This window comes from Perognathus longimembris, chromosome 14 (genome assembly GCF_023159225.1).
Source record: "Perognathus longimembris pacificus isolate PPM17 chromosome 14, ASM2315922v1, whole genome shotgun sequence".
Classification (NCBI taxonomy): Eukaryota; Metazoa; Chordata; class Mammalia; order Rodentia; family Heteromyidae; genus Perognathus; species Perognathus longimembris.
Window position 1 is genome coordinate 8,082,891 of NC_063174.1, and position 27,532 is coordinate 8,110,422.

At 38.0% G+C, this 27,532-nt stretch overlaps 1 protein-coding gene across 6 annotated transcripts in view; it reads left to right on the plus strand.

The window, feature by feature from the left end:
* Positions 1-27,532, plus strand: part of Npas3 (neuronal PAS domain protein 3) — an 839,406-nt gene that overhangs the window by 105,844 nt on the left and 706,030 nt on the right. For 4 of the 6 annotated variants that reach the window (XM_048361745.1, XM_048361746.1, XM_048361747.1 and 1 more), the window contains exon 2: positions 209-298. The exons of the other annotated variants lie outside the window; for them this stretch is intronic. In XM_048361745.1, the coding sequence (XP_048217702.1) occupies positions 209-298 (90 nt within the window). The remainder of the gene's footprint in view (positions 1-208; positions 299-27,532) is intronic. 6 annotated transcript variants of the gene reach the window in all.

The following is a 27,532-nucleotide window of genomic DNA, read 5'->3' on the forward strand; positions in this document are numbered from 1 at the left end:
ATCAAAACTAAAATTGTTCTGAAGAACTGAAAAAGTTGCTTTTCTCTGACTGCAGTGTTCTACAATGTATGTGCCCATTGCAATTGTGTGTAGAGCTCAAAAGCGTAAAAAGCAAAATATATTAAATTTCAACATACTTGTTATCCTGCATTCTGGTTTACTGTAGAGAATCTCTAGTCATGTCTATCTGTTTTTGATGCCTCTACAGAATAACTGCCCAGCATCCTCTGCCCAACCAATCAGAATGTAGGAAAATCTACAGATATGACGGAATCTACTGTGAATCTACCTACCAGAAGTATGTTGAAATCTTTGTGAGTCTTCCTTCTGGCTCGTGCATCAGTGCTATGCAAAAATATCCTTGTATTGAAATCTTACTTTTTATCGAACTTAGTGGGGGAGAAAAACCAAAACAAACCAAACAAATTTAAAACAACCAAATTAAAAAAAAAAACTTGCCTGTGAAATCAAGAGAGAAAAAAGTTTTTCTTTTGAAATTATGACCTAAAAGTTTTTTCAAAAAAATTACTGTATTAAAGCTCTTAGGTAAGCTTCTTTATATTGCAATAAACAAGTACTTATATGCAAGAAAATCTCAGGAAAATACATTGCACAGGTGCTACGCATCTTAGGGATTTGAAAGGTGTGTTATGTATAAATTAGCTGTCACTTTTTTTCAATCCTGTAATGGAATGATGAGTTGTAATTTGCATAATCCTTTAAGAAGTCAAATTATACTGTCATGTAGCAGACTTAACATGCTAGCTAAGATTTCAGAGCTTTGCAGCTAATTACTATGTACCTTACAGGACAGTTAAATTGAAGTTGAGTCCTCTGTCTTTGCTGCCATTTGCTTTGTCCATTACTTAACAGAATCTGCACTTTGGTAACGAGGTATTGTTATTATCACTGAAGTAAACACTCTGCTGCAGGGAAGAAATGGCATTTTAACATATTGTAGCTTGATTCATATGGCTTTTGCTAAGAAGAAAGTTTTGTTGTTGTTTTTAAAGAATCCAATTGGAGTCTTCCAAAAAAAAAAAAAAGAAAGAAATGGAGATTGATGCTTTCCAGAGAAGTTATGGAATATTTATTGAAGCATTAACATTTAGTCAATTAAATTCCCCTGTAGAAAATGTAAAGCAATACAAACATAATTCCACTGAAGGCATTATTCTTTCTTCATATACAATGTGTGTTTTCATCATCATACTCTTCTTTTGCAGTAGAATCTCATTTTTTAAAAGTGTCTTTTTTTCCTTAAAAATTCCTTTCTGAATACAGCTGGTGAGTTCTGCTTTCATTTTACTTCTCCAACTGGTTGTAGAGCATCTTCTTTCCTGGTTTCCATTTTTAAAAACCATGTGGAAATGCTGGTGACTGTGAAGGCTGTGCTCTGAAACTAGCAAAACCTGGGTCCTGGAAGATGCTGAGATTGTTCTGTGCCTAGCACAGTTCAGTTGATAACTGCATCACTGTGTAATTATTGTGAATTCAACTCTGGCTTTACTTATGGATATCCTGTTGCCTAGAGTACCATCAGAATTGGTGTCATTACAATGACAAATTGGTTTTGAATATTTAAAAAACCATTTTTTTAAATTTCTTTACTCATTTATTGTGACTTTTGGTGGTCAGATTTCTGAAATTTATTACTGGGTGTGTGTGTGTGTGTGTGTGTGTGTGTGTGTGTGTGTATGTGTGTGTGATTCATGGCTCTTGTGAAGAAGCATTTTGTTGTATGGGAAGGTGGGCCTTTAAAGGCTTTTCAAAGCATCAGTGGTTTGTTGACTATTTCAAATAATGCCAACCAGCAGTCAACCATTCATTGTTCCTTTGTAGTGAAGTCTGTTTCATACATCTGGAATCGCTATCTACTTAAGGGCTCAGGTTGATCAATGTAAAGTGAGGGGCATGGAAGATGCCACAAAGAGGGTCTTCTATAGTAAGGCTTCTTCTCTAGCCAATGAAATCATCTCCAGGCCTTTTTTGTTTTTTAATTTTGGGTTGAGAATCGGTGTTATTTGCAGTAGAGGTAGACATAGTAGGCAGCACAGCTGTGCCTGCCGTGAAAGTCACTAGAGGGATATTTATAACAAGGAAATATTGGCAAATAAATGATGAAGAAGGGGAGGAAATCCCCAAGATGTTAAATTGGAGCACTGTCACTGAGATGATTAATGCTTTTGTGTATTTTAGTGAAGATGCTTATCTGAATTGTCTTGAAACTATAGTGAACATTTAAAAAAAAAGAAACAAAAAAAAAAAACCCAAACAAACAAATCATGTGGTATACAAGCACACTGAAGAGATAAGTGCCTGGATTCAGATTTTATTTTCCAGAATGAGTGTTTTTTTTCTAACTCTTTGGTTTCTGGTTAGAAAGGTGGTGTTAATGTATAATATATGCAGAATAGATTAATTCTATGTGTTTACCATTCGTCATCATTTATATAGTACTCCCCTATAGAGGATTGAAGATATTTTGTAAAAACCACCATCACTTCAACACCATTGAACCTAAGTGTTACCAAATAGAGGAAATGGTAGTTGTTTAGACTCAGTCTTCCTTGGCAAGCAGTCAAGGTCACCTGGCCAAGTGACTAAAGGGTTAAACTTCCATCAATGATGGGATAGGATCAGTTTATAAAGATTCTTTGTCAATTCTGGTGATAAGGTAGCTTTCTGCTGTAGGTCTCAGTGTCAAGCTATGAATACACTGGTTTGCTGGTATGAATTATCATTCACTTGGCTTGCTTACTAGGGTTGTTTAATGGCATTTGTATCTTTGGGAAAATTATTTAATCTCCAAGAGCCTCAATAGTTTCTACTAGATATAGAAATAGATACAAACAAATGACATATAATTCTATCTTCAATGGGCTTATAGAATACGGAGGAAGTGTTTTCAAACTAGTTTCAAGCCAAATTGGGGGATTTGAATTCAGTTTAGTGGGTGACGATCACTGAAATAGAAGGCTCGAACACATTGTGCCTTGTTTGCCTTTTATTTGTTAAGGCTTCTGTTTTAATGTTATCTGCTTGTGTATGCATGTGTGCGTGCAACTACACATATGTACACACTAGGTGGGTTATGAGCTAGAATGTGTTTCTTAATGCATCCCACATCCAAAAGACCTGTCAGCCACTGTTTTCAGCCGAGAAGATAGATGTTTACATAATGCAGAGGCCAACATCATGGCTTGTTCAAAGTACAGGGGATTATCAAGAAAGAAATGGCCAGCTCTAGAGAAAAGCTTCCAGCATGAAGAGGCCATAGTGTCTGGTCTCTCATAATTAGTGCTATTCTGGGGCCACCTTGAATGAGAATTACTTGTCTGTACTTCTTTCTCTGTGATCAATGACCTCAGTCAGTAACTTGAAATTGGAGAACGCACTGGAGACTGCTACAGATCAGGTACCCTCTCCCATGCTTCCGCCAAAAGAGGCCACGCATTTCTCAACGAGTTGTTGCTCACATTCCTTCCAACTTCAAATGTACAATTTCACAATTGTGAATTGTTACATTTAAAATATTTATTAAAATGTACATTTCATTTAGACTGGGGATTATTAAGGTGATTAGACAGTTTCAATAATATTAAAAGCTAATGTAAGCAGGAATCTATGATTATTATTATTGTTATTTTTCATTTCTTTATTGTTAAAGTGATGTACAGAAGGGTTACAGTTTCATAGGTACGGCAATGAGTACATTTCTTATCTGACTTGTTACCTCTTCCTTCATTTTCCCACCATCCCCCTCCCTATTTCCCTTTCCCCACCATGTGTTGTACAGTTGGTTTACACCATATAGTTTTGTAAGTATTGCTGTTGGGTTGGTTTGTCTTTTATCCTTTGTCTCTCCATTTTGATGTTCCTTTTCCCTTTCCCAGTTCCAATACATGTATATACTACATCCAGGGTACCAAAATCAGTTACAGTGATATCAAGGATTAAACCATGGGAAAGAAAGACAAAAGAAAAAGGGCATAATTTAACATGGTATGTTGAAACTAAGATGCAAATATAAAGGGGAGCCAAATAGGAAAACATGGAATAGAACTGATTAATTATTTTTAAGGGCTAATTTATTTCTTAAAAATAATGGTGAACAAGAAATGTACTCACTGCCTTACATATGAATCTGTAACCCCTCTGTACTATACTTTGACAATAAAGAAAAAAGTTTAATAATAAAAAAAAACTACATAAAATAATGGTGGTAAGTCAGGTACTGGTGGCTCACACCAGTAATCCTAACTAACTCAGGAGGCTAAGATCTGAGGATTGTGATTCAAAGCCAACCCAAGCAGGAAAGTCTGTGAGACTCTTATCTCCAATTAAACACCAGAAAAACTGGAAGTGGTGCCATGGTTCAAAGTAGTGGAGCACTGGCCTTGAGCAAAAAAGCTCAGGGATAGCACCCATTTTGTGAGTTCAAGCTCATGACCGATTAAAAAAATAAAAACAATGGCAGTACAGTAGTCACCCTAATTTCTTACATTCAATCTTTAACAGCCATACAAGTTTAAAACTTCATATTGCAATTGGTGGTTTTAAGAACATTTTTGGAGTTTATTTATCAGGCTTAAGAGGATAGGAGCTTTAAATAACTCTTGGTCATGTTGCAAATCTTTTATAGACCTTATTGCTTTATACTAAGCAGTTATTTTGCTAAGCACTAAGTCATTTGGGTCCCGTTCCCCTCTCCTTTTTCTAACTGACTTCATAGATTATAATATCAGTATTTTAATGACTCATAACTTAGGAAGATTTGATTGGAAGATGCCAGAGTTCTTCCCAAATTCATGATAATTGTCAATATATTCCTTACTTTCCTATCTTTAAATGTAAAAATAAGAGCAAAATAGGGAAGCTTTGAAAAAGGAGAAAAGATCACCTCTCTATATCTTTAATCTTGAACTTTTGCAGAGCGGCAGGACTATATTTTGTTTGTTGGGAAGTACTCACGGACACGAGTCCATCAGGTATCTTCTATCCTGACTTCTGTCGAGAATACTTGACCTGAATCTGCTGGCATATTGCTTCCATCTCAGCACTAGTGGGATTCATGCAGGAAGACAGATTTTTTTTATGGTCAGCATGGACTACAATCACAGAGTCCTGGGTTTTGTCCCCCCACATTAAAAAACAAAACAGGATGAGTAGCAGGTAGGAAAGGATTTGAGGAAAATTGGATATCCTTAACGCTGTATTTAAGAATAGTCATTTCACTTAGGAAAGACTTGAGGCAATCCATTACTAACATGGAGCAGATATGACAACAACTTTGATGTTGGGTTTAGACGAGGATTGAGAAAACCTGCTTGAGAAGGTGTTATATCAGAAGGGGCCATTGGTAAAGTCGTAAGGTTTTTGTTTTGCCTCTTCCTGATCCAAAGTCCCTGTCCATCTGTGAAATACCTGGTTAGTGCTTCCAGGACTCAACACCACTGGGCATTATTATCACCTGTCTGCATCAGTGCAGATCAGGTGTTAGAGACCGATAATATTACTCTTCTTAGGACCATTTGCATTTTAATAAGCAACTCCAAGTGAAGGAATTCAAGATAAATAATAAAAGAGAGTCTTCTCCAATTGAATAATTTTAGACTATGTGACAGAGCCTGGAGAAATTAATTTGTGGCTGAAGGAGTGAACTTATTTCCCACGAAGTAACAAACCCAGCATGGGGTGTTCTGCTTGGTATAACATGGCCGCCAGCCTTGGTCAAGCATTATGGTTCTGGGAATGGGAAGACTCAGACTCAAAAAAGGGAAGGGACTGATGAAAGCCCAGGAAAGAGAAGAGGAAGATGAGTGGGGGTGAGGCTAGTCATTATTAACTGTGTTGGGGCTAGTGCTAATATCTCTCATGTCCTCTCCCCATTAGGGAATGGGGTAGCTCAGCAAGGAGGGCCTGGTACTGGGCTTGAACCTAGGTCCTCTCATTTGCTCAGCTTTCTTGCTGATGGCTGACTCTCTCTGGCACCAAGGTCTGCCTGGTGGGAGCTATTTGAGCTGGGTGAGTGTTACTTAAAGGAGTGGCTTGAGCTAAAAGAGAGCATTTCTGGTGAAACAAGTTGCACATATAAATCAGAGGCAAGGGGCTGGGGAAGGATGACAAAAGGTGAGCCTGGAGAGTGACAGCCGCCCAGTGAGATCTGGGAATAGTTGCTGGGAAGGGAAGAGCATTGTAAGAGTGGGAATTGTGGGAAAACACTATGGAGGAAGATTGTGGGCAGCAGGAATGGGGCCCTGCAGCTTTGTCTCCTTTGTCTTGAAGGTTATGCATGCTTTGGAAGGAAAACTGTGAAATTGTGCTACTTGAAGTTAATTTTGATTTGTAAACATCCTAGAGAACTCTGCCAACAAGAAATGCAGTTCAGGACCTGCCTGTTAAGTTTACACTTCTCCTGGCTTTCAGGAGCCAGGGGTTTGTCTTTTCTCTTCACAAACCACTTGTAATTCAAGCTGCACAAATGCCAGGTAGTGAGGCAGTATGATTTAGAATGAAAGAATATTAATTGGCTTCACCAGAGTGTATATTTTCATTATGAGCAAAGTGACTACCTAGATTTAAAAAAAACCCTAATAATTGGCTAGTGAGCTAGTGGCGCACCTGTGGTATGTCATACCTTCCTAGAAGCTTGATAAGAGAGAGAAGAAAGGTCAGCGTAGGGGGGCACAGAGCTCTTGCAGACTGCTGGCCTGTGCATTCAGAAATGCCAACAGGTGGTTACAGAGACAGCTACTAATGTGTGGGTGCTCAGACTTTAAAAATCAACAAACCTATAGGTGTACATAAGCTAAGGTGTTAATAAATTCTCTTAAAAAAACTCCATCTGTGTGATGTTTATAAATGTATGTTCAGTGAATTTTGGACCCAGTATATGCAAGAGATGGGAAGAATGATGGTGTTCTGGAACTCTGAGTTATCTTTATAGATTATTTTAGTAGTGTTTAATAATTACGAGAGGAGATTAAGCCTCCTGGAAATGATCTGGGTTTGAGTCTGTCCCTATAATCCCTACAATTATCTATGAGATGTGAGACAGTGGAATGGCTAAGTTAACTTTTTTTCTTGTGGTACTGTGGTTTTTACTCAGAACCTTGTCCTTGTTAGGCCAGTGTTCTACCACTTGAGCCCTACCTTCAGTCCTGCATTTTTCTGACTAGTTGGAGATGGAATATAGTGAATTTTTCTGCCTGTGCTGCCTCAAACTTTAATATTCCAGATCTCAGGCTCCCAAGTTATGAGCATAATAGATGTGATTCACTTCAGCCCTGCTCTCTGTTAACTCCTCAAACATCTGTTTGCTCACCTCTAGAATCGGAGTACACCTTACTGTCTCTTTGCTGGAAATGTAGCTTAGTAACAGGCTGCTTGCCTAGCGTGTGCAAAGCTTTGGTTCAATCCCCACACAGACAAAAATGCCAAAACAAAAAGCAAACCCAAAACAAACAAAAACCCTCTCTTAGATTTTTTTTTTTTTTTTTTTTTTGCCAGTCCTGGGCCTTGGACTCAGGGCCTGAGTACTGTCCTTGGCTTCTTCCCGCTCAAGGCTAGCACTCTGCCACTTGAGCCACAGCGCCGCTTCTGGCCGTTTTCTGTATATGTGGTGCTGGGGAATCGAACCTAGGGCCTTGTGTATCCGAGGCAGGCACTCTTGCCACTAGGCTATATCCCCAGCCCTCTCTTAGATTGTTTTGAGAATCCAATCCTTTACCACATGCTGATGGCAGACAGTGGGCTAATGGCTTGTTTTATATATCTATATAAATGTATATCTACCTACCTATGTATCCAGACACAATAGCAAAGGTTTATAGAGAGACGAAGAAATCCACTCAAAGGTAAAGAAAAAAAGGATGTGATGGAATTTGAATTAACATCACCAAACTTTGGCCCCATAGTGAAATATAGACAGCTTTTATACTCTTTTGCCCATTTTTGTAGATAAGGTTTCATGGGAACACAGCAATACTACACCCATTCATCTGTGTATTGTTTGTGACTCTTTTGCTACCAGGGTGCTTGCTATTGATTAGTGGCAGCAGAAACCATATGGCTCACAAAACCTCCAATATTCGCAGCCTGGCCAATTACAGAAAAAATTTTGTTGACCTTTGTGTTAGACTTCAGGCTGACTTTTAGAGTCTAAGGTCCAAACCACAAACACAGTGTTTGAATGCTAAGTACCTATGAAGTGAATGCTACAAACTGTACAGTGAAACTTCTTTCAAAATGGAAGAAGAATCCTTCATCTCTCCTTATGACTTATGGAGATGTTGAACATAAAGATCCAAAAGGAATGCACCCTGTGTATTTCATCCCTATTTCACAGGTAAAAATATTTGAGGGAAATTCCATTTTCGTAGCAATAAAAGTATAGCGTTCCATTAGGCGACGATTTAAATTTTAGTGAATATCAGAATAACAGAAGAGATCGCTCTTAAAATAACTTTATGTATCCAAAAATTTCATATTTCAGGTAATTTAAGAAAACATCTTTATGAGATAAATAAAATGCTATGGAAAGGCTGCTTACAAAAATACATTATGACCTGTATTGTTAAAAATATTTATAAGCAGTGGTTTTGGTATAAAAGTGCGCTAGAATTTACTTCTTTTAATTAGAAGGTTTTCTAATACTCATCAATAAAAGGATACACTTTGAACCTTGCCCAATTTAGAACTTTTCTCACCCCTTAGTATTGGGGCTTGAACTCAGTCCCTTGTGCTTGCTTTGCTTTCTGGTTCACATTTCTTGCTCACAGTGGGCGTTTTACCATTTGTGCCACATTTCAGTTTGGCATTTTGCTGGTGAATTGGAGATGGAGTCTCTCAGACTTCTATGTTTTTCTGTTGATTTTTGCTACCTTGGGGCTTACAAAGCAGATACTGGTGGGTCTTCAACTCTTGTTAAAGTGATATTCTTATAATTTCCTTTCACTAGGCCCTGTGCCGTGGTGCTGGGCTGGTGAAGAGGTGGTTTTCAGATTAGTCACCTCAGGTCATTCTTCCAGGGGAGTAGTTCTTTTTGATGTCTTGATTCTGTATGGAAAATTCATATGAACAAAAGAAGACAGGACAATGTCATTTGTATTCACACCACTCCTAGGTAGCCACAGTCAACAGTGGCCAAGTTTGTCAGGGAAACTGTATTCTTCAGAGATTTCCTGTCTGGTAGAGGACACGGCGCTTTTCTCCTGTTGTAGTTTGTACTTGCTTTCTGGATTTTTATGGTTTGCTTTTGTTGTAAGTCCTCAGATTTCTCCAAGACCCATTGATATGCTTGTTAGTGATAAGATCATATCAGGAGAAAAATCCTTCCTACCATCTCAATATTAATTTTTGTCTGAAGATAGTGCATCATTTAAATGTGGAGATGGATTCGCAAGTTAGAAGATGAAGATCATGGTGAAAAGGGCTTTGGTAGTTATAGAAACACTCACTTTGGAGGACATGTACATGTGCAGGAAGTAACTGGTTAGGTCATTTTCTGACAGTAGTACAAACTTACTGTCTCACATGCACTTTTTTCTAGGCTAAAAAGAGAATTTTACTTTAAAAAGAGATTTCTGTTTACTGAGCTCAATGTGGAGATGTCTAGATTTTGTTCTCAAAGAAGAGATGGTTGGGTCCTTGGAGGATTTTGGCTCATTGACCAACATGTAAAGGAAACATACTTGGGTGATTTTTTTTCCCTCCTTTGGCAAGCTTGAAATCTTTGTGAGAGATGTTTGGAATCAGGTGCTTGAAGTTTATATGACTAAATAGACAGGTGCCATATCTTATTTAAAACCTGTGTCCCTCCCCTTCCCTCAGTTCAGTAGTAAAGGATCTGTGGGCCCTGTTCTTTGCTTGCTTTCATGTGTTTGCCATTAAGAGAGGCCTGTCTCACTAGCCATTGTCATTACTGTGTTTCCCACCAATACCAGCGTTCCTAACAGCATCGTTTTCCTGACTGTGGCCTGTTAAGGGCACTGATGCTGAGGCACAGTCAACTGTGTGCCCTGGCCTTGAATCTGGGAGCTGCGTAGCCTTGTTGCTGGTTCTGCTTCTCTGCTTCCTCTCTGAACGTTACTAACTGTAAAGATGAAATGGGGTTAGCATGGCTCCTTTGGGCAAAAAGTCTCTCCTGTGTACTTGAGGACCAGCTGGGTCTCATCGTGCAGAGTACACTTTACAGTTAGTGCAGGGGAATCTCTGTTCACTTTCAGTAACTGCCTGGCAAGGGCAGCAAAGAAGCAACCATTCCCGCAGGGCACTGGTGGCTCAGGCCTGGAATCCTAGCTACTCAGGCTGAGATCTGGCCATCACCATTTGAATACAGCCCAGGCAGGAAAATCAGTGAGACTTTACCTCCAATTAAGCACTAAAACAGCTGGAAGTGGAGCTGTGGCTCAAGTAATAGAACACTAGCCTTGCTTACAAGAGCTCAGGAACAGCACGTAGGCCCGAGTTCAAGCTGCAGGACCAGCACCAAACAGACAAAACCAGTCGTTTAACTTCCACTCCCTGGAGAAATTCAAGTGTCCAAAGCCTCGGATTAATATGAATGGCAGTGATGGGATTTATGTCACTATGTTCCTTTAAGTGAAGGTTTGGCGATTCAGTCAGAGGGGACAAGAGTGGAGAGCAAGGGTGTTCCTCAGCTCTTGTAAAATTCATGATCAATAAATTCATCTGATAGCAAGATTGTTTACCTTTTTCTCTGAATGCTACTTGCCCAGAGCTAGTAACAATTTATAGGAGGCTGGTAGGAATAAAGAATGTTGATTTTTATTTTAAATTTATCATGGTACTTGTGAAATGCCCCAGGGAAGAAAAGAGTAGAAAACTAAAATTATAGGCCAGCAGATTTTAAGTAGAGTGTATTTTTACAAGGATCTGGAGGCAAGTTTGGTTCACTCGTACCCGGGGTAGTTTAATTGGATCTGCTCAGAAGAGATTTGCAGGACATAAACATTTGCTCTGGTATAAACAGGTTGTCTTTAGAAGGTGATGCTCCTAGATGCAGACATGGTACGGTGAATACAGCTGTGTTTACTCCACTATTTGAAAGCAATGCTTATTGATGCCAAGGTCTTTCTATGAGGCCTCGTTGATCCTTCTGGGGAAAACCAAAGCTTTAACTCTTAACTGTGATGTGATCTTTCAGCGTCACCATTTCTGCATCTATGTTTGCTGAATTTTCCATCTGCAGTAAAACAGCTGAGACTGAAAACCGAGAAGACAACATGTTTCAAATATAGTGTTTGGTAGTCTTTAGGCATTATTATAATTCACTGAGGCAATGCTATTAGAAGTAGGTAATATTATTTTGATTTTTCCCTTAATGCTATAGAGACTCAGAGAGGTTAGGCAAATTGCTTAGGTCACAAAGCTAACAACAGGATCAACATTTACATCTGACAGTATTTACAGGGGAGAAGATATGTGTATCCAGCTAGTCATTCCATTTAAACTAGTTGATACGGCTTTTTGGAGCTGGATGACAATTGACCCCTGAAATACATCCATTCTCTATTCAAGGATGGTCTCTTGGCATCTATTTCTGCAAAATAGAAGGACCCCAAGGAACTCCAAGCCATCCCTTAAAGCAGAAAGGTTTGTCATATTGAATATGTTATAGAACATATGGCCAATGTCCTCTCTGTATAAAGCTGTACATTCTACCCTGGGGGGCTGCCAGCACTCATTCCATACTTTGTGGAAATTCCATGGATCCTTAGTAGTTACCACACAGAAATAGATGCATCTCAACTTCTTACCTACTTCTTCTTTAACTATAGTTTTATCTTCAAACTGTACACATTTGTAACTGTGTTCTACTTTATCATGTAACAAGCAACAAATTGACATGTATGTCTATGGGATTTCCCAAATTAAAGCCCAAAGCAACCTAAGGAACAAATTGTGTTTTGTCTCCATTTTGCTTGGGAAGGACAAACCTTGAGGCTGTAGTTGCAGTATAGTATGACTGGTCTGTAAATCAAGACCTTTCTTCTTTCTTATTTAGAGCCTTCTCCAAGACTGTGCACTCATTACTACAAAACTAAACCCAGCACCTTCACTACAAAGTTCCTCTCACTTTCATGTTTTAATCGTCAAACACATTCACTCAGAATCGTCTTTCATTCTGCCTCGCAAATATCTAGTGTATAGGTTTCTTTTCCTGTTTTCCCAATTCAAGTGATTATTTCATGCCTGTATCATGGTGCTCACAGAGGTGCAGCCTTCCTATTTTCCTTATTGATTGGTTTGGTCCAGATAAATCAATACTCGTGGTCTACTTCATGCAGTATACCATTCTAAGAAATTTAAGTCATCCATTCTGAGCTACTTCGTGGTTGCCAGATTAAATACTGTTTGTGCTCCAAGTTGTGAGCATACCTTGACTACATTTCCTCTGCAGAGTGTAAACATTTTAGCTCTAGTCTCCCTTTCAGCTCCCCCATCCCAAGGCATTGCTCAACACAGGCTCTCTGCTCTTGTCCATGAAACATACACACAATGCCTGCGCTTGCTCTTCACCTTTGCTTCCTCTTCCAGAGTCTCTCTAAACTTGTTTTATCCTCTGCAGTTTATTTCTTCTCTTAATCATATTAATTGGCACCATTTGTGACAAGGAACTGTGCTTGGTAATATATCTGCGAAGTAAGACCAACCATCTTTGTCCTCAAAATTACTATTACAAATACATGGGAATAGAAAACAGGCAGGTATAAATGAGGGAGGTTAGGTGTTTATCAGTACCATGGAACAGATAAAAGTTAGCAAGCAACTAGGAGTGCTGGAATGAATGTGGGTTAGTTGTGGCTTCAAATAACTAAGGTGCCCTCTCAAAAGGTAACATTTGAGCAAAGACTCTTAAAAAAAAAAAGTAGAGCATTTAGGCAGGCAGGAGAAAATAGTCCAGGTACAACAGATAACCACTCTAAAATCTCTGAAGCTGAAGAGTCCTCCATGTGCCCAACTACAGAGAGACCCCGGGTTGGGGGAGCAGGGGTGTGTGTGGAGATGGTGCCAGAGAACAGTGATGGGTGAGGCAGATGACGGAGCCAGCACATGGTCTTGAAATGAGGAACTTGGGAGGAACTTGAACGAAGGAGTCTTGGACTCTAACTGGCTCTTGGAACAGGTCTGGCTGTTAGCTGAGAACATGACTCATCGGCCCAGGGTGGGCCAAGGGGCCCGTTTGAGGCTCCTGCTAGAGTCAAGGTGGCTCGTTAATAGATATGGAATTGGTGAGAAGAATCTGGCTGCTCGTGTTTTTTTTTTTTTTGAAAGAAGAGCCATCAAAATTTCTTGATAAATTGGATAAGGGAGGAGAATATAGACCAGAGAGTGATGACAATATTGAATCCAATATCAAATCCCATGTATTTACTCTGTCTTATATATGGCAGCACTGCATGTAAAACACATAAATAAATGCCTTTCAGAGTTAGCAAGACATGACAACCTTTAACATTTAAACAATAAACTATGTAGGTGTAACCTTTGTAAGAGAATGTGTTCCTTAAAAACATTGATTTAATCACTCCAGAAACTTTGGAGAATGTATTTGCAGAAGAGCAGTGTTGTCTCACTCCTTAGGAGTGCTGGATAGAGTTAGAGTTCTTCAGTGTGCAGGTCAGTGGTCAGGCTCAAGTGAGAGACTGATGTATTCAGACTTAAGTCTAATTTTTATTTGCCTGGTGATCTTGAATAAGAAATAAAAGCTTTGTTTTTCTCATTTTTCTTGTCTAGGGCAGTGATGGTGACTCATAGAGTTAACTGTGGAATGGAAGGAGTTAGTGAATATAAAATGCTCAAAACAATGACTGGCACATACAAAGTATTCAGATAATGTTTACTACTAAGCAAATAAATTTTACTCAGTGAAAATTAGTTAAGAGAATCTCATATTTGAGTGACAACCCCTACTTGTATAACTGTAACCCCTCTGTACATCACTGTACATGTACAGTAAGATTTTTTAAAAAAAGATTAATAAATGTTATTAATAATTTCCCATTGTAAACCTGTCTCTCTTGTTAATGGCTGAAAACTAACACAGAGAGCTGTTTTGTGAATAGTCTGATTACCTGACTCTCTTTAGAGGTGGCCTCAAGGCTGGTCAGCGCCTTACTTGATTGACAGACTGGCAAATAGCATTTAAATAACTAATACATACAAAGATCAGTGTTTTCTTATTATTTTTGTAGCTTAAAATGCTGAATGTGTATTAAAATGAGAAAAATAATTTTCAGGATAGATATGACTTTCCTAGTACATAAAAGCAAGGAGATCACATCAAGGAGGGAATATTATTTTTGGGCCTCAATACAGGAAATTACTATTTTTCCTTCCATGTTTATATTTTGATACCTAATATCTCCCTTTTTCTTCCTTTTTTTCCTCTTTCATGTGGTTGCTGTTCCTTTTATCCTTCTTACTATCAGCCGCTTACTTGTCTCTCCCAATCCAGGAAGGAGTAGCACAGGGCTGCTACGGGCCTCTTGCAGGCTCTTTGGCTTCTGAGGGGTCTGGAGAGCAGATTAATTTTGCTTTCATAGTGCATGGTACTTCAATGAGGCACTCAGATTCCTGATTCCATTCTATCCCTAGATGGCCGTGCAGACAGTGGCTGTCAATGAATAACAGGTAAATATTGAACAAGGAAACCCTTTTGATTAACTTTGTGGATCATTACTTGAAAGTAACATGCAGTCAGAACAGCTCCATCACTCATAATCATAGCGCATGGCACGAGGTCAGAGCATCTAGCTGAAGATAGGAAAGCTGAGCTTGCCATTCTTTGGCTCTACGTGAGGTGGGCCTGTAACCATGAAGTGCTGGACCAGTGGTAGCCATCCAGTGAGCCAAGTGATGGTTATGTAGCCCAGTAAGAATACAAAATATTTAAGATGGTAAAGTACAAATGCAACTTCGTGGTCTATAGAAATAAATATATTAAAGCATGCCTGACCAGTTTTTGTAGGGTAAAATACTGTGGATGCTCTTATTATACCCAGGCTCACAAATCTTTTTCTCATGTGGAATACAAATGGAGAGTGAACTTTTGGTCTTAAAAGAATATGCTTGAGGGCTGGGAATGTGGCTTAGCAGTACAGTGCTTGCCTAGCATGCATGAAGCCCTTGGTTCCATTCCTCAGCACCACATACACAGAAAAGGCTGGAAGTGGTGCTGTGGCTCAAGTGGTAGAGTGCTAGCCGTGAGCCAAAGGAAGCCAGGGACAGTGCTCAGGCCCTGAGTTCAAGCCTCAGAAAAAAAAAGAATATGCTTGAAAGAACTGATTTCAGCCTCTGTTTCCTAGATTTGGTCAGTGCCACCGACCAGGCACAGTTTCATTGACACCTTGACCTAGGAAGTTGGACTATAGTTGATTTGTTGCTAAGTGTTTCTGACTTAGCCATTGAACCTCAGGATAAATGGATGGTTTAGCACCACTAGGAACAATAATAATTAATATTTTGAGCATCCAAATAATATTCACTGAGCTTGATAATCAACAGACATAGATGGGACTGAATAGAAAAGCATTTCTAGATCAACATTTGGTTCCAAAAAGGCAAACCATTCCAGTACGGATTCAAGTTGATGGTTAAATAATTGAGTCCAATGTTTTTGTGAGCTAATCTTTTAGTTGAGACTTACAGCTATGTTTAACTATATAAATAATATCCAGAAAATAATACATCATAAGTAATATAATGCAAGTAACTAATATCAGTAGTAGTAATTTACTTTCCTCCCACTTTCTAAAGTGGTAAGGTAAAAAGTGAGGCACTTTTATGACATTTAAAATGTTATTGCAAAAATTTTAATGTGCTTAATAAAGTAATAAAGTGAATAAATGTAATTATTGCTTAGCATTTAGCATAAACTATGAACATTGTGAAATTGATATACAATATGTTGGATGAAGTCCTTATCTTTATGTATAATTTCAAAGTTAAGTCCATTTAGTCTAGTCACAAAAATCATCCCCAAATAAAAACAACTTTATTCTAAAAATTCTGTCAGTAAAACCCAAGATACAAAGTAGCTGTACTAAGCTGTAAATTACATTTTTCTCTCGCATATCTGAAGAAGAAATTCTATGTTGGTATCTTTAAATAAATGTTTCAACTTTGCTTAATGGAAAATATTAACATTCTTGTGCTTTAATTGGAATACTCTGGACTTACTAATGGAAATCTCCCCACCCCTGAAAAGAAAAGGATTTAAAATTTTATTTACAAATGAATCTCAGTTGAACAAGTGTTAGTCACTTAGTAAGGCATTAGAAACCACTAGATTATATTTTAAAATTTAGGTAAGCCTATACTATGAACGTGAAAAATGGGATGCCTGGGAAATGTAATTGAACAAAGGTGAAATTTTCTTTACCATAGAAATGCACTGAGAGTTTATGCTGTATACAGCAGTGTGGGCTGCCTTGCCTACACTTTCCTTGGTGGACCCAGGATCTAATTTGGATTAGGTTCCAAGTGAGCATGTGTTGGGTAGATTCATCTTAACCCTGACTGGATATTTTTCTGCACTACAAAATGGAACATAATTTGACATAAACTTTTGTTTAGAACTGCACTAGTAGGGGAGGGTGTGGGTCAGGATGGAGTTGGCAGCTTGTGTGGGAACAAGGGACTGGTGGCTAAGCAGAGCCAGTACTTGTAGCTTTTGTTTTACTTGACATTCTAGGTGATGATTTCAGTGTTTTGTCCTCTGCTTCTGGGAGAGGAACATTCATTTTGTATAGACTTATTTGTGACCCATATTTGAATGACTTCATTCATTTGAGAAATACAGTTTCAAAGCTTCCTAATAATTTACACAACTTAAGATATAAATGCTTGATTTATACTCCTTCATGAAACGAGTTAGGCAAGCATTATTTAAGTGATAGTGATGCTATTCCATTTTACTCATTGAGCAGAGTGGTAATTCTTTGATGAGGAAAGTGGAACACATTGAAGGAATATATGATAAGTTTTGAAAGTTATTTGGCTCCATTCAGGCATGAATATTTATTATCAAGGAAATAGTAGCCATCTTTTTGTAGGAAGCTGTAGGTAACTCAAATCTCAAGGACGTTGCAAGCCAGCAGGGAAAATAACACATATAATAGCATGTATTGATTGAATAGATATAGAAGGATTGCCACTAAGGCTAGGTCCTGGGTGTCCAGTGGTGGACAGGACATCCGGAATTCCTATCACACGGAGCTTATAGTCACTTGAGTGGGGAGGTAATTCAGATATGTACTGATTTCTAAAAGGTCATGCTATACTCAGGGATAGAGGATGGAGGGTGCCAGAACTTTTGATGCAAGTCTAGGCAGGTGAAATACCATGAGGTTAGCCTATGATTCACAGTTTTCTACAAGTCCAGAGGGCAAAATTACTTATAGTTGAGGAACATTTAGGAACTTTGCCTTAGAAAAGATGGATTTTGAAGCTGAGCCTTGAAGGGTGAGGTGGGTGAGGAGCTGGGTATGGCTAAAACACATGGGGAATGGAAACTAGAGTGGAGCTTGAAATGAGAAGGGTACAGCTGATGGTACCTTGAAGAGAGAAGAATGTGGATTTGATGCTTTAGTTTGTTTCAGAAATGTTGGGATCAAAGAAAATGGAAATGGAATTTGTGGAACATTTTTAGCTCTATGTTTAAATGACATGGACGAGAGAGAGACAAACAGAATATGAATGTGTGTGTGTGTGTGTGTGTGTGTGTGTGTGTGTGTGTGTGTTTTGGCTAGCTGTATGAGAATGGTGAAGTGAAAATATGATATAAAATTTCTACCTGTGCAAACTTGGACTCTGTCAAGATTTATTGAAGGCCTACTATGTGAACATGAGGTAGAATAGAGAGATTGTATCACTTGGCCCATAGCAGTGATTTGTAGTCTGCTGGGTTTGAGAGTCACTATTCCAGGTCCTGTGTGCAGGCTGGGGTTTCTGGTATTCCCTACATTCTTTAATGGTAAAACTCTTCTTGAACTTGTGTGTATTGATAGCACTAAAAAGACCTCCTGAGACAGGGGATATTCTTGGGCTTTAGTAGACAGCTAAAAAAGTTTCCGAAGATGGATGAATAAAATGTGTCCAACGTTTTATTTTATGCATAAGGAACCAGTGTTTTAACAAGTATCGACATAGGACAAATCCATTCACTGGTGACCATCAGATGGGAGTATGTTGGCTCTGAGTTTGTTAGTGCTGCCTGAGCGTTGAGGTGCCAATCAAAGCTAGCAGGCACATGTTCTGCGTGACAGTGTAGTGACTTATCACTTCTTAAAGAGAGGTCAATACATGAGACCCGTTTGGATGGGTTTCCTAATGATGGAACTGAGTTGTGTGCAATTAATATTTATTTTTGACAGCACCATATTGAGGGGAGTTTTTTTCATATAATTGTTGTGATATATTTATGAACTTCAGGATACATACTTATTAACTCAATCTCTACGTCCATCTACATGACGGAAAATTCTTTAATCACCATTCCCTAGAACTTGTAATTGAGGTACTGCATTTTGTTTTCTGCTTTAATAAACATACCCCCCTTGAGAGACATTCCATTGTCAGCAGCTTTTTTTATCCTTAAAGTCATAAACATTCTTTGATTATTGAGACAGCAAAGTTCAGGGTTAGCTCAGCTTTTGGAGGAATCTTGACAACATAGTTTAGTAGATAATGCTCCTAGTGCACTTATTTTTGTTTTTGGTGTTTGGCTTTTGGGGATAGGGTATTGGCATCTTTTTCAGCAAGCTAGGTGGCATGTAAGAGCAGGAATGTGAGTATCCTAGAAGAGAAGCTGAATGTTATTAGAAATTTCTTACGTACTTAACATCATTTAAAAGAATTTCAGTTTCATTGGACTTCATATATTAATATTTCATTTCTGGTCTACTATTGCAAATCTTTATGACCTTTGTTTTTAAGGCATGTCCTATACACACTGCCTCTTCACTTAACACTGCAGTCCTGCCCAGCCACCATAGAAGAACTCATCTTGATGGCTTTCACTTGGAAGTCATCTGATAAACCCTGGAACATATTTTATGCCCACTTCTGTTAGTTAACAGAAACCAAAAAATAAGCATTCTTTGAGTTAAGACAGTGATATAATGAATGCTAATAAATAGCTCTATTAATGAGCAATTCTATCTTCAAAGTCTATATGCATATGTTTTGTTTAAAATTCTACTATCTTAAGGTTTAGTTTGATACATTATTAATTGGTTGAATCAGAGACTGAATTTCATTAAAAATTAGGCTTAGATTTAAAATAATTTGTAACTTGGTATTTATTTCTAGAATAATGTTGTCTTTAAATTCTTTGGCCACCTGGGCACCAGTGACTCTCCTCTGTAGGAGGCTGAAATCTGGGAGATTGTGACTTGGGGCAGCTTGGACAGAAAAGTTTGGCTAGATTTCTTCTCCCAAATATTGAGCATAAGAGAGGGCTGGAGACATGGCTCAAATGCACACTGCTAGCCTAGTAAGCATGAAGCCCTGAGTTTCAAGTCCTGCTTAAAAATTTCTTTCGCCTTTGAAACTCAATCAGACAATTCTTGTAAATAACGTACATTTATATTTTTGATAATTGTTTATTACTGGACTTGAAACATCATTAATTAAAAATAAATAAAAATACAAATCTGCCTATTAAATCTTCTTTCTCAGTCCTCTTTAACAACCCCCCCCATGAGATTTTTTTGTAATCAGAAAATTTATAATGATAGGAAGAAATGAGACCTCATATCTTTAGATCAAAAAAGTCACGTGAACCCCAGAGGTGTGAAGAGTATGACATGGGACATTGCCCCATTTGTGAGGAAGTGGAAAGACTTGGGAAAAAAATCATTAAGTGAAGTAAGCCAGACCTGAAGAAACATAAACATCGGCTCCATTGTTTCCTTCATTTGTAATAATTAGTACATGTCTAGGCTAGTCCTAGCAGAGGATCACAGTAGCTCAATAGCTATGTACATATGCCCGTAAAAGATGATGCTAATTGAAATGATCTGCACAATAGGGAAACAAGAGGGTTTTTGTTTTGTTTTTCTTTTCTTTTCTTTCTTTATTTTTTATTGAATTATTTACAGTTATTTCTTTTGTCTTTTATTTGTTCCCCTTCTGAGTTTGACATGGCAGATCCTATGGTGGAAGACAATGAGATTCCCATTGCATGGTGGTCTAGAGCCCTTGAGCTTGTCATCCATGGATGTTCTGCCACTAACTCCCCGAAGAAGAGACCCTGTCCTGTTAGTTGATATATGGTGGTCGGAATCATTTACTAGGTTATTTAATAGCATTTGTCTCTAATATTTACTTTTGTAAATTGATTTTGTGTAATTCTTGGAGTAGCAATCCTTCTTTCATTTCTGGAAGACATAAGAGATAATGTGGTACTTATATGAAAGCTTACATGTCACTGAAAAACGGATTTTTGCCTTAGCTCAACAGAACAGCAAGATTATATTAACATAGACTTTGGGATATTTGTGTTCCCATAGGGCACGGAGTGTAGCTGATAGGACATGACTTGCCTTCCACAGTTGTTTTAATAAGATATCTTTCATATACAATGTATGGCGCTAAAAGGCATGACTGAGTAATGTTAACATAAAGCACTGTTGGCAAAATTCTTGACTTTCATCTTTATCTGATTAATCCAAAGCAATGTGTTACTTGCAAGAAAGTGTTTGCAACTGAATATATATGATTGAAAATTTCTTTCAGATGTCTTTAACTTTTACAAGAACTGTTTATGGAGTAGGAGATTTTTATTCTATGAAAAAGTTTTCCTGCTTTCATTAGAAATTTATCGAGGGCTTTGGATGGCTGGTGAAAGGAGGCCATATGAAATACCTTGATGGTAAGCTGTTCATCAAGGACCTGCTGGGCACTAGGCACCGTCTTAATGACTGGGGGTTTGGTAGTGAACAAAAAGAGACAAATATGCAAATCGATCTGAGTTAGGAAACACCATTGTGGTAAGTGCTATGGAGACACAGTGAGCAGCAAAGTGGTCTAGATATGGGGTAGCAAATGTAAATGAAGTGGCTGGGGGCAGGGGAGGAAGGGAAGGCCTTGCTGAAACACGACAATGCACAATACACAAAGTTTTGAAAGATACTAGAGCCAGATGTATGGGTGCAAGGGGTGGATCATTTGCAAGTGTGTTTGTCCCTGTTGGTCGCAGTGCCTCCAGTGCTTGTACTTTCCAAGGATGCTCTTTGTTGTATTTATATTTTCCTTGTGGTCCTTTTATACTGTTTTGCTTTTCTTGTGTATGTGTTGGGGTGGAGTGGGGTGGTATAATCTATAGAGCCTTGAACTCAGTGGATGAAAGGTGCTATGATTTTGTTCTGAAGCGTAAAACCAAGCTTCCCTAAATATTCCAAATTGCACCTTATTGAGAAATTGTGTTTTCTAAATGTTTAAATGTGTAGAAGAAAGCTTCTCCACTCTAAAAATGGTATTCTTACTAATTTACTAATTAACACTTTTCTTCTGCTTAGCACTTTTCAGGTCCTGATTTAATTACAGTTTCTAGTACCTTAAATAGTGTTTCAAAGTGAGTCAGTGCTGCTTTGCTCAGAAACGTTTCAGTAAAGCTTTTTTTTTTTTTTAATGTCATTTTTGCCCCTTCTGGCTTCAGTTTATGGGAAATAGATAATTTACTTTTCACTGCCAGAATCATATGTGAAAATACATGCTGTTCTGTTAGTTGCATTATGGAACTGTGGCTAATTGGGGGGTCTACTAGAATGCCACTTGTTTCACCATTCCGTGCATAGTTTCTGAGCACATCCTCTGTGGTCATATGCAAGTCATTTTTATGTGTTTGGCTCTGGGTTTAGAAATGAAAAGGAGCCACCAGTTCTTCTGTTCATTCCATTTGGACACTACAGGTAAATTTCTTCCTCAATTTCTGAAAGGATCCCTCCTTTTATAGAGATTCCCTGGTTGGCATTTATGGTAATAGGGGAGTCAGTTTAGGGTTGTTGGTAATAATATACACCAGTGTGTTAACTAAGCATCTCAACCATAAACTTCATAGTAGAAAGTGAGGTACAGATGACAAGATAGCAGAGTTATTAGGTTTTTCCATCTCCCTTATTGGTTCCCACCCCTCTTTGAGTGCAATAGAATAACACAATGGATCCAGTATTGTCTATTCATATTGAAGATGAGTAGAAAAAATTGTCAGCCATGTATTACTTCCTAGCAGTGCTTCTTTCTTGAGAGAATTCATATGGAAATAGAGGAAAAGTTTCTTGTTGACATACACATTTAGTGTCACATTTCTTGTTTCTTTTTGTTTTGTTGTTTTTTGCCAGTCCTGGGGCTTGAACTCAGGGCCTGAGCACTGTCCCTGGCTTCTTTTTTGCTCGAGACTAGCATTCTACTACTTGAACCACAGCGCCACTTCTGGCTTTTTTCAATATATGTGGTGCTGAGGAATTGAACCCAGGGCTTCATGTATACGAGGAGAGCACTTTACCACCAGGCCATATTCCCAGCCCCACATTTCTTATTTCTTAACCAGAAAGTTTTGGAGAATTAAAATTATTTTAGAGTAAGGATTTATTCTAGAGGGTTAACTAGATTTAGTATGTGAATTTCTTAATACAGTACATTACATGAAGCCTCTGGAATTTTATTCCCATTGTAAATCTGTGACTGATATTTTACTTGCATTATTTGCTCTCCTGTGCTAGAAATCTGTATGTGCATTCAGATACACACATTAGGAGACTGCATCCCTTATGGTTATTTCCAGTATCATTCTTCATTGAAGGGAGAAATAATTATTTACAAAGAAAATGCTTTTCCTTGATTTCCATTTTCTGTCTCCTCCCTAAATGGATATGTTCCTCTTTTTCCCCTCCCGTTATTTTATAGGCATATCTTATGTGTACATATGTCTTCAAAATTTGATACCCCAAACAAGAGTTACACCACTGTTGTAATTATTCTCAATATGTCATGTGAACTCGTACTACTTTTGTTTTCTTTTTCCTTATCTGTTTGTTTGACTGATTGGTTTGTCTAGTTTTGTTTCTCTTGTACTCCGTTCCTGTGGCTGTACCCTCGCTACCACTGCATTACATCCGAGTACCCTGGATACTGTTTATATGGGTATTACAACTGGGGAAGGGAGAGGGCATACCAAAATTGAGAGACAAAGATCAAAAAGACAAACCATTCAAAAATCAACACTTAGAAACCATTTGGTCTAAAACAACTGTACAACTCTTGGGGGGAGAGGGGAACGGGAGGGGGAGGGGGGAAAATGCGGGAGGAGGTAACAAGCAAAACAAGAAATGTACTCACTGCCTTTCATATGAATTTGTAACCCCTCTGTATCACACTTTGACAATAAAGAAAAAAGTTTGTTATTGCCGCATAAGAAAAAATAGCCACATATTACAGTGGCTATCCTATGGAGCAAGAAAGAGCCAAAAGGTAGAAAAATCAAAGTTTTGTGACAATTACTTCCAGACACCTTGGAAATACTCTTACAGTTTTTTTTTAACCTAATGAATTGAGTGAATCCTTTTTTCAATTAAAAAAATTCCTTAATGGTATTTTGTAAAATTTAGCAGCATTAAAAAATAAAAAGCCACAAGATAATACTTTGATTGCTAATAAAATGTTATATCAATTGAAAAAAATTTGATACCCCCAAATCCTTGAATTTTTTTCTTTCTTATATTTGTATACTAACAGAGAGAATGCTGTCATTTACCACCTAATTTTCCTGTCAGAATATTATTTCCTAAAATGTTTAATTTTTTATTATATGTAGTTGTGCAAAGGAGGTACTATATAGCAAAGCAGTCTGTGTTCTTGATCTGGTCATCTTGATCAGTGTCATCTCCTTCAACATTCTCACCCCCTTTCTAGCCTTTCCCTTTCTTTCTCTCTCTCTCTCTTTCTTTTCTTTTCTTTTTAAAGTTGTTTTGGTAAAGGTGATATATAGAGAGGTCACAGTTACATAAGTCAGGTAATGAGTACATTTCTTTCTGAACAGTGTCATCTCTTCTCTTAATTTTGTGGTATACACAATGAATTCTTGACTGAATCCCACTCTTTCCACCTACTATCCTTCATTTGTCTACTCCTTTCCCCTTACCATCCCCCTCACCCCCAGATGTACTCTGTCTTGGTGTTGATTTCATTCTTTCTAAAAGATAATACTGTTTGAGCTCTCCATAGAGTCTGTTGTACTTCAATTAATTCATTTGCTTGCATACTGCCCAACGTGTTTACTTATGGATTCATAGTACATTCTACATACCACAAATAAAGGAAACCATGCAACCTTTATTTCTCTGGGTCAGCTTACCTCACTGAATTTAAATTCACTTAATATAATGGTTTCCATTTCCTTACAAATAGTACGGTGTCATTCTTTCTAAAATTTCATTGTATATATAACACCACATTTTCTTGATCCATTCATCCACAGAGAGTCATTTTGAATGATTCCCTATCTTGGCTGTGGTAAATAGAGCTGCAATGTACATGGTTGTACTGGTAGCTTTATTGTAACCATGTTGGTGTTCTACTGGATAAATGGCCAGGAATGGAATTACTTAGTCATAGGGCTAGTTCTATGTTTAGGTTTTTGAGAAACCTCAATACTGCTTTCCAGAGTAGTTGAATAAGCTAACATTCCCACCAACAAGGCATTAGAGTTTGCATTGGCTGCACCTCATAAGCATTTGTTTGTTGTTTTGTTGATGGCCATTCTAACTGGCGTGAGATAGAATCTCAGTGTTGTTTTGATGAGCATTTCTTCATGTGTCTATTAGACATCTTAAAATGTTCTTCATAGAATATTATTCAGTTCCACTTGAAAAATAGATTAATTGGTTTAGTAATCACTGTGTAAACCCTCTAAAGGTATATTTTTCTTTTTATTTCCGGATCATTATTTTTTGGCAATATAAGGGTTTGAGCTGAGGGCCTAGTATATTCTAGGCAAGCATTCTACAACTTGAGCCACACACCCATGCATTTGTACTTTGTAAAAAAAACAAACTCTTATTAACATATAAAGGGTAAGGGGGTGTCATTGTGATAATTTCATAGATGTATACAGTGTAGTTTGAATAATCTCTCTGGTGCTGTTACATTCCTTTAGCCCCTCACTACCTCTCCTCTTTATTAATTGCTTGGTAGGTTTCATTATGGTGTTGCAATGTGTATGTAACAGGCTTTGAACCTCTTCACCCTGCATATCCCCTCTCCTTTTCTCCTACTATCTCTTGCTGATCACTACTCTTAGATAAGCCTTTGTATTACATGCACAGTAATTTTTTTTTACTAATAATTTTTATTGCCAGTAAGTTGATGTGCACTCTTAATTTCCTACTGGAAAGTTGTGCCATATAACATTTCACCCATGGTTCCCTTGCCAAAGATCTCCAATCTTGAAGCATTACACTAAGGGGACAAGTGTTCCTTGGTACATACTCTGCAAATGGTTGTTGATAAATCACTACTGTCATTTCAGAACTTGGAAAATAAATATACAAAGTAATCAGCATAGACCTATAGAACTAAAATATCTACCCAGTTTAACTGAGAGGAAAAGAGGCCAACTTTTTCCCCAGCCTTTTCTCGAGCACTGTACTTGTGTGTGAGCTGACCAGCTGCCAAGCATGAGGAACGGTTCCAACTCTAATTTTAATTTGCCACCTTGCATAGCTGTAGGAGTGGTTCCCACACACTGCAAAGAGGTTATTTTGTGTAAATAGACATTTTTACTATCTCACCAAGTGAAAAAGTAACACCAGGAGGATTTGTTCCCCCAACCTTCTAGCTCACATATATGATCTCTGAATGCTAAAAAATGATCTCTGCAAACATTTAGTGTCCTGGTTTAACTCTTTTGCATGTACAATCCAAACTGGATCAGAAATTACTGCAGTCTGGGATTAATGGAATTGGTACAACTCATTTCTTCTTGTCACTTCCCAGGACTAAGCAGCACTTGCTGCCTTGTCTCAGCCAAAGGGAACCACTTCTTCATTGCTCTGGGTGTGCATGAATCAATTTGTATTGAACCACTTTGTATGACACTCCTTGGGGCACACTTGTGTATTTTGGGTTATTTTGGTGTGAGCAAAATGGAATGCTCTGGAGGGCAAGCTAACATTGTTACCTTAGGCTGATTTATAGGGCTTTTTCCTGGACAGCCGAACCTGCAATGATTTCTCTTTAAAGATTTATTAAAAGATCAATTGTCCCCAATGATTGGTCATGCCAGTGAGAAATAAACACCGTTAAAGCAGCCATGGAAAGGAGAATTGTGTTATGAACAGTTAGTACTCAGCGAATAGTGTTGACTTACTGGTCCAAAGAGAATCGAGGTAAGCCCAATGAGAATTGGGATGCAAGCCTAATTGAAAAGTTTAAAATGGATTCTCATTTGTGTTCATTGAAGTAATGGCATTTATTAGAGAATCTTGAGCTGTTTACCATGACAGTACACATGCCTGGTTAAAGAAAGGGGACCTAGCAGGGGTAAGCAGGCACAAAAGCTTGGAATTAGTTAAAAGAGGATGTTGTTAAGGTGGCTTGACAAGGACATTTAGACTGTTCCTGAAAAAATACATATTTTCTGAGGTTTTCTTTTTGATGTATAAGATAATTTTCATATTCTGTCCATTTAAGTCCTTTTGTTGTCATTGTCAAGCAAAGCATATTCTACCACTTGTGTTTCTCTATGTTGATTTGATCCTTCTCTTCTGTAAATATTATGTGATCAAGTCTAGAAAACTGGAAGCAATTATAGTTATCAAAGTGCATTATATACAAATTAGTAGTAGGTCCTAAACAAGATGTTACTTATTAGTGGACTTCTTGGGATAGACAAACTAGAGCAGTGGCTAGAAAAACCAGCTTAGGGATTGGTTGACCCAAGTTTAGCATCATAGCTCTGTTACCTGTTGCCTTAAATCTCCACCTCATGTAATTATGTCCGCCTATGGAGTGTTGTGAAGTTTTATTGCCATGTTATATTCATATACTTAGTGCAACATGTGACTTTTTAGTACTTTTCAAATTATAGTTATGAATTCAAAATGATTTCACATTGACTTCATGATAGAGAAAGACAACTGTTCACACAACCATGGGAAGATAGAAGCTAATGAAATGTGCCCAGAAGAGTTAGGGCACAAATTACTAAAGACTCACCTTGACCTTACAGAAAGTAGTAATTAATGTGGCAATCAAGAAATCCAAGACCAGATCAGGAGAGTTGCGTTCTTGAACTGTGAGAAAGATGAAAGCCATTAGTTTCTGAACCTCCCTCTCTTTCCATGAAGCTTAACATGCCATAGTTTTATATAAAACTGGTGCTTCTGGTGGTGGTAGAATTTTATTTTTTAATAAATTTGTGTAGGAGAAAGGGTGCAGGTTGTAGTTAAATTTTATGCTATGCTTTCTTCTAAATTCTTAGTACTTGTTATCTACTGATCGT